The 12,287-nt window shown below is 41.6% G+C and overlaps 1 protein-coding gene across 1 annotated transcript in view; it reads right to left on the reverse strand.

Moving 5' to 3' along the window:
- Positions 1–1,234: 1,234 nt before the first annotated feature.
- phf14 (PHD finger protein 14) overlaps positions 1,235–12,287 on the reverse strand; it is a 145,612-nt gene continuing 134,559 nt past the window's right edge. The window contains exon 18 of the mRNA XM_085378074.1: positions 1,235–1,866. Within this exon, the coding sequence (XP_085234200.1) occupies positions 1,792–1,866 (75 nt within the window). The 3' untranslated portion in view covers positions 1,235–1,791. The remainder of the gene's footprint in view (positions 1,867–12,287) is intronic.

The following is a 12,287-nucleotide window of genomic DNA, read 5'->3' on the forward strand; positions in this document are numbered from 1 at the left end:
TGACGCTAAACAGGCTAATAACTAGAGAATGAGACTTTGAACGTGTGTTAGTGAGTTTAAGTGATAGAGAAGCATTTAGGCTTTCCAATTCGGATTTATTGGCACTTTAAGGGATAGCTTCAGATTTGCTGACAGGCAAAAAATCTGACAGGCCATGATCTCTGGTCAAATCTAATGATTCGTTTACTCTCTGTTAACAGTCATAGAAACTAAATGTAGTCACCACTTTCAAACATTTCTAAGGTTGTGGATACTGTAGCAGTTGATGTGAGATAACACTTTTGCTGCTTCCTTTACAGTGGCCCTGAGAAGTCAAATACACTGCAACTTAAAAAAAAATACCAGCAAATAGAAAAAAGGTCTAATAGGCACACAAAACTCCAAGACACAAAACAAAGGTTGATGGAACAAATGCTTCAAAAATACTCCTAATAATTCTGTTTTTTTGTGAGCTGGTGCAGTGTTTTTTCCCCCCTTTCTCCACTATGTTTTATTCACCTTCTGTTGTGTTTTGTGTGCTTTTATGCCATTTTTCTATTTGCTGTCATTAATAAAGGAAGACAGGATAAAGACAGCATGTCTTTATCCTGTCTTCCTTCTTTCACCCCAACCAATCACAGCAGATGGCCCCGCCCCTCCCTGAGCCTGGTTCTGCCGGAGGTTTCTTCCTGTTAAAAGGGAGTTTTTCCTTCCCACTGTCGCCAAAGTGGTTGCTCATAGGGGGTCATATGATTGTTGGGTTTTTCTCTGTATGCATTATTGTAGGCTCTACCTTACAATATAAAGCACCTTGAGGCAACTGTTGTTGTGATTTGGCGCTAAATAAATAAAACTTAATTGAATTGAATTTCTTAAGTTGTAGTGCACTTGACCTCTTAAGGCCATGCTCTTTGGCCTCAATTGATGTTAAATTTCAATTGCAAAGTGAGTGAGAGCATGGACATTTAGTTATGATTACAGCCTACAAGCAGGTCAAACAACCTATGAAAAAGAAGTAAAAGAGTTCCAAACTAATTCTACTTTACAAAGTATATAAATAAAATACTTAAGTAGATATATTTCCTAAACAAGATATTCATTAAGATCCAAAGGCAAAATGTAGCATAATAAGTTTTGTACTGCTGAAAATAAAAGTTAAAAAAAAAAAAAATCAACAAAAAAACAAATCCTAAAACCTTATTTTCTCACTTGTTTAGTTACATAAGTTCATAAGAAGTAGGAAATCCTGGTGGTATGAATAAGATACAAAAATAAAATGCTCCAGTTAAACACACATTGAAAGTTGTTGGAGGTATTACTGCTGACCTCTGACTGGTTTAAGTGTGTAAGCATGGTCAGCAGGGAATAGGGGGGTGCTCTATGGGCTCTGACGAAAAAGTGTCATCTTGTAAACAGGACACTGAGCATACTTTGTGTGGCATGATGATCATAAGTGTATGAAAGCAGAGTAAAGAGTCAGACACTGCTGTAGAAGGAGCTCAGTAATATATGTTTCTGTGTGTACTCCTGTGCTGGATGATTTCATGTGCTTCATAAGGCTGTCTGAAACCTGTCGGTTTCACCCTCATCCATAAAAATTACAAATTCTTTCCTTGAAAGTAAAGATATCAACATTTGAATACCATTTGTCAAAATACACCTCTGGTTGCTAACCTAAAGTAGAAGCTAAAAGCTATTTGTCTACAAACTTTGGGAAACTAGTAGAAAGTTACATGTGCTTTAGTCTGAACAACAAAAGCAGAGTGGCAGCGCAGCCATTAAGAAGGTGTGTTTGTGTCCTCTCTATCTGGATTAGTTTGGATTCCCCCGCTCTGCTGTTTCCTCTTGAACAGCCTCATCTTCCTCCATCGGCTCTTCCTCTTCCTCCTGCAAAGACACAGCACACTTTTATATAGACAACATATACACAAAAACCACTACAGTGTTTTCAGGTTCCCTGACCAAAACTAAGGAGGGATAAGATGTAATTTGTTTCTACTTTCAAAATTCAATTCAATTCAATTTTATTTATATAGCGCCAAATCACAACAAAAGTCGCCTCAAGGCGCTTCATAGATACAGAGAAAAACCCAACAATCATATGACCCCCTATGAGCAAGCACTTTGGCGACAGTGGGAAGGAAAAACTCCCTTTTAACAGGAAGAAACCTCCGGCAGAACCAGGCTCAGGGAGGGGCGGGGCCATCTGCTGTGATTGTTTGGGGTGAGAGAAGGAAGACAGGATAAAAGACATGCTGTGGAAGAGAGACAGAGGTTAATAACAGATATGATTCAATGCAGAGAGGTCTGTTAACACATAGTGAGTGAAGTCCTTGTAATTAATATCATGTTAATTTGTCCAGTTACTCAAGCCTCTTAAAACACAGGGACTATTTACAAAAATGGCTGTCATTTCTAAACACTTAATCCAACGCCTTTTTACATTTACTTTTAAAAGTAATTATAAACACAATATAAGGATGGTTTTTATTACTTTTATGAAAATCCCTTGTAGTCATTGACTCATTTAAGGATTGTAAAATAAATTTTTTGTTGTTGTTGCTTATATTAACTTTAGGTGTAAAGTATGAGGTATGAAAATCTGTCAGCATTCTTCTGAACCTCCAAGCAACAAGACGACCTTCGAGCCTTACTGTCCAGCAAGAATTTCCCCCTCTTTCTACACAGAAAATAGTTATCCAGTAGGAGTTGATCTCACTTCTTGGCTTATAATAGAATACTGAAAAAAGAGACACTAAAGAGTACATTGCCTGCTGTTGCCTCATTAGGTTAGCATGTTAAAATTCAAGTCACACAGACAAACTAATTCTTTAAATAATAGTAATATTATTTATTTATTTTGCCAATGGGGTGTGTCTGGCTTAATTAGAGAAACTCAATAGCTCAAAAAAGGCAGTAACTGAAAATCCATCTTAAGATAAAAAATATTGCAGCAGGAGTATGACACCTTTGTTGTTGAGTAGTAAGACTACTAACCGGGGTAATGTAATTGTTAGCTTTGATCATATGCACATGCAAAAGACCACTGCTATGGGGAAAATGAAATACTGAGGGATGATCATGAACACTGGGTAAGGGAACAGAGGGATTCAGACAGAAACGAGAACAAGGGATCAGCTTACCCTGCTCACGACAGGGTCACCCGGGCCCACCTTTTGACAAGGCCCCACCATCCATTGTAGGTGCCGTAGGGGTCTGGTGCTATATAAAATAGTCAGGAGCTGAAGCTTTTTTTATTTTTTATTTTTTTTTGGGGGGGGGGGGGGTTGTTCTCAAACTTTTTACATCATTCCCCACATGGCAGGAAGGATATTTTCAAAATATTGACAGAAAAGCTGCAATTTAATTAGATAAACTCATTCACAATGAATCCTTCAGTGGCATTTCAGACACAGATTCACCCTATAGCTATCAGCGATCATGCTCCTGTATCTTTAACACTAATGCACAAGAATAATACTACGCCAAGTAAAAACTGGAGATTTAATACATCAATGCTTAAAGAGACTTTATTAAATATTTTAAAAAAGAGTCACTTCCAAGTCATTCCTCTCAGCCCTCCAGATGACTTCTTCACAAAGGCAAAAACAATATTCATTAAATTCATTTGGAATAATAGAAGAGCCAGACTGCGCCTTTCGCTACTATATCTCCTGTATGACAGGGGAGGTCTGTGTGTTCCAAACCTCAAATGGTACTACTGGGCTGCCCAGCTTTCTGCGGCCTCATGCTGGCTTTCAACGACAACCTTACCCTGGGTAAATTTAGAAAGGACAAGCACTACCCCCTTACCGCTCAGCACTTACCTGTACTCCGCAAAGTATAAAGATCTGATGAAAGATACATCAAACCTCTTTGTTACAAATACCATCCGTGTCTGGTTTGACGCACTCAAGTTTAAAAATGAAACGCCAGTTTTATATGATATCATATTTAGACTATAATGACACTCCCGGAACATCAGCATCTGTTCTATGGGAAGCAGGGAAAGCTGTGATGAGAGGTAAAATAATTTCTTTCTCACCACATAAAAAGAAAGAAGAAAACAAAAATATTCAGGAATTAGAAAAAAACATCAAATCACTAGAAGAAGCCTACGCGTCCCACCAAGATCAGGAAACATTGAACAAAATACGCAAAACAAAACTAGAATTAAATGAGATAATTGATAAAAAAAACAAAATTCTTAGTACAAAGACTACGCCTACAAAATTATGAACATGGTAATAAATCCGGTCAATTTCTAGCAAACCAGCTAAAAATAAATAAAGAAAAAACAACTATATGTGCTGTTCAAGATCCATCTGGGTATATGACCCGAAACAAATAAACAACATTTTCAGGGATTTCTATAAAACGTTGTATTCACCACAAATAAACCCATCTAAAAAAGAAATTGGTCAGTTTTTGGACAACATAACTCTTCCAAAATTATTAGACACTCAAGCAATGGCAGTGGATTCACCACTGACACCAGGTGAACTCCAGGAAGCCCTGATAAGTATGCCCAATAATAAGGCTCCAGGTCCAGACGGCTTTCCTGCAGAATTCTACAAAGAATTCTGGTCGATTCTAGCACCAGTTTTCTACAGAACGTTGTTGGAAATCAAAGAAAAGGGCAGACTTCCATCAAATAGGAATTCTGCAAACATTAATCTCCTGCTAAAACCAGGCAAAGACCCTGTATATCCCTCAAGCTATCGTCCAATATCCCTTATAAATGTAGACCTTAAAATAATCTGCAAAGCTCTCTCAAAAAGATTAGAGAAAATAATCCCCCTCTTAATTCATCCTGACCAAACTGGTTTCATAAAAGGTAGGCACTCATCAACAAATACACGTAGGTTACTCAATTTGATAGACTACTCATACAGTAAAAACCTAGAAACTACAATGTTTTCTTTAGATGCAGAAAAAGCATTTGACAGAGTTAACTGGAAATTTCTATTTGCAACTTTACACAAATTTGGTTTTGGATCCTCTTTCATTAACTGGTTAAAAATATTATATAATTCCCCAACAGCTTGTGTCAAAACAAATGACCAAACATCCTCCAGCTTCTGTCTCCTGAGGGGCACCAGGCAGGGATGCCCACTTTCCCCTTCACTGTTTGCAATTTTTATTGAACCACTAGCAGCAGCAATTAGACAGAATTCAGTAATTAAGAGCATGAACTGCAAGAATGTGGAACATAAAATAGGTGCTGGTCCCCATGAAGTGATACACTTGCTTTCCCCTGCAAGTAAAGCGTGATGTCTTATCAGGAAGCAGACCCTGACCCTGGGTTACTCTAATTTTCTGGCAAAGGTTAGTCTTGGAGTTTTTGCAGAATTTGCATTCACCACACTGAGGCACATACAACGGGATGACAGTATCACCTGGCTTAAACTTGGTAACACCTTCGCCAACACTTTCAAACGTTCCAGCACCATCGTGTCCCAAGCTAACAGGGAAAAGCCCCTCAGGGTCACTGCCACTCAGAGTGTAGGCATCTGTATGACACACGCCTGTAGCAGAGATCTTAATGCGAACTTCATGGGCCTTAGGTGGGGCTGACTCCACCTCTTCAATAGAAAGAGGTTTCCTTGGCTCCCAGGCAACAGCTGCCTTGCACTTGATTATTTCACCAGCTGTCTCCATGCTCAGCCAGTTTCGCCAGATCAGCCTGCTGAACGTAGAGGGAAAGATCTTCTTCGGTGTCTTGGCCCAAAGGCTATCTACCTTCCTGCAAAGAAACTACTATATATTGACACATCAGTGCAGAAGGCCGGCATCCCGGGCTTCTTGGGATGTCTGGAGCATGCCAGCATCATCTGGCACCAGATTCAAACTGCCAAGAAAGAACGAAGAGACCTTCAAGTGGTGTTTTTAGACCTTGCCAATGCCTTTGGGTCAGTTCCGCACAAGATCTTGTGGATGGCCTTCAACTATTTCAGCGTACCAAACCACATCACAGGACTGGTCAAGATCTACTTTCAGGATTTACAGTTTTGTGTGACAGCTGAGAACACCACTACAGCCTGCCAGCACCTGGAAATTGGAGTTATGGCAGACTGCACGATTTCCCCTCTGGCATTTATCATGGCAATGGAGTTGGTCATACGGGCATCCTGGTGGGTAGTGGGAGGTGAGAGACTCAAGAGTGGCCTTCGTCTTCCTCCCATTCGGGCCTACATGGATGACATGACATCACTACAACAACAAAACCATGTACTAGGCGATTGCTACAGAAGCTCCTGGAAAACATAGAATGGGCAAAAATGGAGTTTAAGCCAAGTAGATCTCACAGCATCTCCATCACAAAAGGAAAACTGACAGCCGAGCAATTCTATATCAGTGGAGAACCAATTCCAACAGTCTTAGAGAAGCCCATAAAGAGCCTGGGACGGTGGTATAATGCAGACCTCAATGATACGTGGCAACTAGAACAATTAAGGCAGAACTTGGTTGATGACCTCAAGTGGATTAACAACACTGCACTCCCAGAGAAACTGAAGCTCTGGTGCTTCCAGTTTGGGTTATTACACAGACTACTGTGGCCGTTGACAATGTACGAGGTCTCACTCAATCATGCCAATCGACTAGAGAAGCTAGTGAGCTCCTACGTTAAGAAGTGGCTCGGACTTCCCAAATGCCTCAGCAGCGTTGGACTCTACAGCGACGGGATACTGTCATTGCCTATCCCCTGCCTGGTCGAGGAGATTAAATGTGCAAAAGTGAGGCTTGAGATGTCACTCATGGACTCCTGGGACCCCATAGTGAGAGGCACTGCTCCCACCCTAGCAACGCGGAGGAAGTGGATCCCAGCCACATCTGTGCTACAGGCGAAATCCGCTCTTTGGCATCGTGACGTGGTGGGTCATGTCCAACAGGAAAGAGGGGGATTTGGTCATGGCGCAGTAACACCTTGGTCGCAACAGGCATCTGTAACTGAACGTCGAAAAATGGTGGTGGAGTAGGTGCGTCGACAGGAGGAAACAGCCAGACATGCCAGAGCCGTGGTACTGGCCAAGCAGGGTTGCTGGATGAATTGGGAGAGTGTGGAAAAGAGGAAACTCTCATGGAGTGAAATCTGGGGCATGGAGTCTAATAGACTAAGTTTCACCATGGAAGGCCTCCATGGAATGTCTGCAAAGTGTTCAGAATACTGCTACAAGGCTTCTGACCAAGTCTTCCAAGTACTCTCATGTCACACCCCTGCTGATCCTGCTGCACTAGCTCCCCATTAAATTCAGAGTCCACTTTAAGATTATGACTTTGACATTCAGGGCTCTGCATGGACAAGCATCGGCATATATCAGAGATCTTTTACATGGCTGTATTGTTGAGTTATTTGAGCTGACAGCAAATTTACACTGTTATACAAGCTATACACTGACTACTTTACATTGCATCAAAGTGTCATATCTTCAATATTGTCCCATGATTCAGTATAGTCGCTTATCTTAACGTCTTAACAACACAGGCACAGTCTTTGAGAGGGGCTGGACTGCAGTTGCCAACAGTGAGAAGCAGCGGGCAAGGATGGGTATTCTAATATCTTCCATTATATAATAAATAATCTATATGGAGGTGAGGTGTGTACTAACTTTTTTGATCCCATTCCCATTAAGAAGGCAAAAAATTCCACAAATGAACACTGATAAGGCTGTGAAGTGAAAACCATTTCAGGTGACTACATCATGAGGATCATTGAGAGAAGGCCAAGGTTTGCAGTAATGTCAAGAAATCCAAGGATGGCTATTTTAAATTAAATTGAATTGAATTTTAGATTCCTCAATTTTATTTATACAGCGCAAATTCACAACAGTTGCCTCAAGGTGCTTTATATTGTAAGGTAGACCCTACAATAATAAATTCAGAGAAAATCCAACAATCATATGACCCCCTATGAGCAAGCACTTTTGCGACAGTGGGAAAGAAAAAAGAAGCTTTTTTTCCCTGCTTTTTAAGAGGAATAAACCTCTGGCAGAACTAGGCTCAGGGAGGGGCCCGTCATCTGCCTTGACCGACTGGGTGAGAGAAGGAAGACAGGACAAAAGACATGATGTGGAAGAGAGCCAGAGATTAATAACAAGTATGAGTCAATGCAGAGAGGTCAACATAGTGAGTCAGAAAGGTGATTGAAGAAGAAATACTCAAATGGAAGAAAGAAGTCCTACATATTTGTTTAATATGTCCATTGAAGGACATATCTATATGGGGCGATCATGGCTCAAGAGTTGGGAGTTCGCCTTGTAATCGGAAGGTTGCCGGTTCGAGCCCCAGCTTGAACAGTCTCAGTCGTTGTGTCCTTGGGCAAGACACTTCACCCGTTGCCTACTGGTGGTGGTCAGAGGGCCTGGTGGCGCCAGTGTCCGGCAACCTCGCCTCTGTCAGTGTGCCCCAGGGTGGCTGTGGCTACAATGTAGCTTGCCATCACTAGTGTGTGAATGGGTGGATGACTGGATGTGTGAAGCGCTTTGGGGTCCTTAGGGACTAGAAAAAAGCGCTATACAAATACAGGCCATTTACCATATCCTGGTCAAAAATGACTCCAAGGTTCCTCACAATGTTGCTGGAGGCCAAGGTAATCCCATCCAGAGTGAGAAACTGGTTAGATACCATATTTCTAGGAATTTTTGGGCCACGTACAATGACCTCAGTTTTATCTGAATTTAGTCTTGGTTCAGGGCTTTGAAGATGATAACAGTGGGTGAATTATATTCTTAAACTTAGTTACAGAACTACAACACTAGTTGATGTTTGTCATGGCGGTAATCCCCAAACTAGATGAAGGGAGCTGTTAAGTTGAAAGAGGAGTCCTATCTGGCTTAGTTAGCTTGTAGGTTACCGGAGGAAACTGGCAGGTTCCAACAGGCCAAATAAATCCCTCTCTCGCCCCAGTGGGCGGCCTATCCTTCAAGCTTGAGTCCTCTACCAGAGGCCTGGGAACTTGAGGGTCCTGCGCAGTATCTTAGCTGTTCCTGGGAATGCACTCTTCTGGAAAGAGATCTCCGATTTTGTTCCTGGGATCTGTTGGAGCCACTCGCCTAACTTGGGAGTCACCGCACCTAGTGCTTCGATTACCACTGGGACCACTGTTACCTTCATCCTCCACATCTTCTCCAGCTCTTCTCTGAGCCCTTGGTATTTCTCAAGTTTCTCATGTTCTTTCTTCCTGATGTTGCTGTCATTTGGAACCACTACATCTATCAGTACGGCTGTCTTCTTCTGTTTATCTACCACCACTATGTCTGGTTTGTTAGCCGTCACCATTTTGTCCATCTGTTTGGGGTGAAACCCTCCATGCAGGGTCAGGAGTTTCCTGGTCTTGATGTCAGTGGCTTGTATCTCCCTCCTTTGGCCAACTTATTATCCCAGTAGGGTACCTGATCACGGGCAGGGCGTAGGTGTTGATAGCCTGGATCTTGTTCTTACCGTTCAGCTGACTCCTCAGGACCCCAGACCTTCTGCAGGTACTTTGTAGTTGCAGCTTTCCTAGTGGCCTCTTCATGGTTCCCATTTGCCTGTGATTCCTAGGTACTTGTAGCTGTCTTCTATGTCTGCAATGTTGCCTTCTGGTAGTTCTGACTACCTTCCCTCTCTTTGTTATCATCTGATTACACTTCTCCAGTTGGAACGACATTCCGATGTCATTGCTGTATATCCTGGTGGCGTGGATCAGTAAATCAATGTCTCGTTCACTCTTGGCATACAGCCTGACGTCATGCATCTACAGGAGGTGGCTGACAACTGCTCCATTCCATAGTCGGTATCCATAGCCAGTCTTGTCAATGATCTCACTGAGGGGGTTCAGGCCTATGCAGAACAGCAGTGGGGACAGAGCATCTCCTTGGTAGGTCCCGCACTTGATGGTGACTTGTGCTATGGGCTTGAAGTTGGTATCTTGCATTGTACAGCACATCCCCATTGAGTTCCGATGAAGGCTCTTAGGGTCCTGTTGATCTTGTATAGGTCTAGGCATTCCAGGATCCAGGTGTGGGGCATTGAGTCATAGGCCTTCTTGTAATCAATCCAGGCAGTGCACCGGCTGGTCAGCCTAGTTCTGAGCTCAGATAAAATAATTATTGTGGGTGATTTTAACATACATGTAGATGCTAAAAATGACAGCCTCAACATGGCATTTAGTCTGTTATTAGACTCAATTGGTTTCTCTCAAAATGTAAAAAAAACCCACCCACCACTTTAATCACACTCTAGACCTTGTTTTAACATATGGCATAGAAACTGAACATTTAACAGTGTTTCCTGAAAACCCTCTCCTGTCTGATCATTTCCTGATAACATTTACATTTACAATAATTGATTACACAGCGGTGGAGAGTAGACTTTATCAAAGTAGATGTCTTTCTGAAAACGCTGTAACTAAGTTTAAGAATATAATCCACCCACTGTTATCATCTTCAATGCCCTGTACCAACACAGAGCAGAGCAGCTATCTGAACGCTACCCCAGCAGAGGTCGATTATCTTGTTAATAATTTCACCTCCTCACTACGTACGACTCTGGATACTGTAGCTCCAGTGAAAACTAAGGTCTCAAATCAGAAGTACCTGACTCCGTGGTATAATTCTCAAACACGTACCCTAAAGCAGATGACTCGTAATCTGGAGAGGAAATGGCGTGTTACAAATTTAGAGGATCATCATTTAGCCTGGAGAAAAAGTTTGCTGCTTTATAAGAAAGCCCTCCGCAAAGCCAGAACATCTTACTATTCATCACTGATTGAAGAAAATAAGAACAACCCCAGGTTTCTCTTCAGCACTGTAGCCAGGCTGACAAAAAGTCAGAGCTCTTTTGAGCCAACCATCCCTTTAACGTTAACTAGTAATGACTTCATGAACTTCTTCACAAATAAAATTTTTATCATTAGAGAAAAAATTACCAGTAATCATCCCACAGATGTAATATTATCTACAGCTACTCTTAGTACCACTGATGTTAAGTTACTCTTTTTCTTCAATTGATCTTTCTGAGTTAATTTCAATAATTACTTCCTCCAAACCATCAACGTGTCTTTTAGACCCCATTCCTACAAAACTGCTCAAAGAAGTCCTGCCATTAATTAATTCTTCGATCTTAAATATGATCAACCTATCTCTAATAATCGGCTATGTACCACAGGCCTTCAAGCTGGCTGTAGTTAAACCTTTACTCAAAAAGCCATCTCTAGACCCAGCAGTCTTAGCTAATTATAGGCCAATCTCCAACCTTCCTTTCATATCAAAAATCCTTGAAAGAGTAGTTGTCAAACAGCTAACAGATCATCTGCAGAGGAATGGCTTATTTGAAGAGTTTCAGTCAGGTTTCAGAGCTCATCACAGCACAGAAACAGCTTTAGTGAAGGTTACAAATGATCTTCTTATGGCCTCTGACAGTGGACTCATCTCTGTGCTTGTCCTGCTAGACCTGAGTGCAGCATTCGATACTGTTGACCATAATATCCTATTAGAGCGATTAGAACATGCTGTAGGTATTACAGGTACTGCACTGCAGTGGTTTGTATCATATCTATCTAATAGACTCCAATTTGTGCATGTAAATGGAGAGTCCTCTTCACACACTGAGGTTAATTATGGAGTTCCACAGGGTTCAGTGCTAGGACCAATTCTGTTTACATTATACATGCTTCCCTTAGGCAGCATTATTAGAAGACATAGCATACATTTTCACTGCTATGCTGATCACCCAGCTCTATCTATCCATGAAGCCAGATAACACACACCAATTAGTTAAACTGCAGGAATGTCTTAAAGACATAAAGACCTGGATGGCCGCTAACTTTCTGCTTCTTAATTCAGATCAAAATGAGGTTATTGTACTCGGCCCTGAAAATCTTAGAAATATGATATCTAACCAGATTCTTACTCTGGATGGCATTACCTTGGCCTCCAGTAACGCTGTGAGGAACCTTGGAGTCATTTTTGACCAGGACATGTCCTTCAACGCACATATTAAACAAATATGTAAGACTGCGTTCTTCCATTTGCGCAACATCTCTAAAGTTAGAAATATCCTGTCTCAGAGTGACGCTGAAAAACTAGTTCATGCATTTATTACTTCCAGGCTGGACGACTGTAATTCATTATTATCAGGATGTCCAAAAAACTCACTGAAAAGCCTTCAGCTGATCCAAAATGCTGCAGCAAGAGTCCTGACAGGGACTAGAAAGAGAGAGCATATTTCTCCTGTTTTGGCTTCCCTTCATTGGCTTCCTGTTAAATCCAGAATTGAATTCAAAATCCTGCTCCTCACATACAAGGTCTTAAATAATCAGGCCCCAT

This window comes from Diplotaxodon limnothrissa, linkage group LG18 (assembly GCF_057381915.1).
Source record: "Diplotaxodon limnothrissa isolate DT_005_m linkage group LG18, D_limnothrissa_male_GT1.1, whole genome shotgun sequence".
NCBI lineage: Eukaryota > Metazoa > Chordata > Actinopteri > Cichliformes > Cichlidae > Diplotaxodon > Diplotaxodon limnothrissa.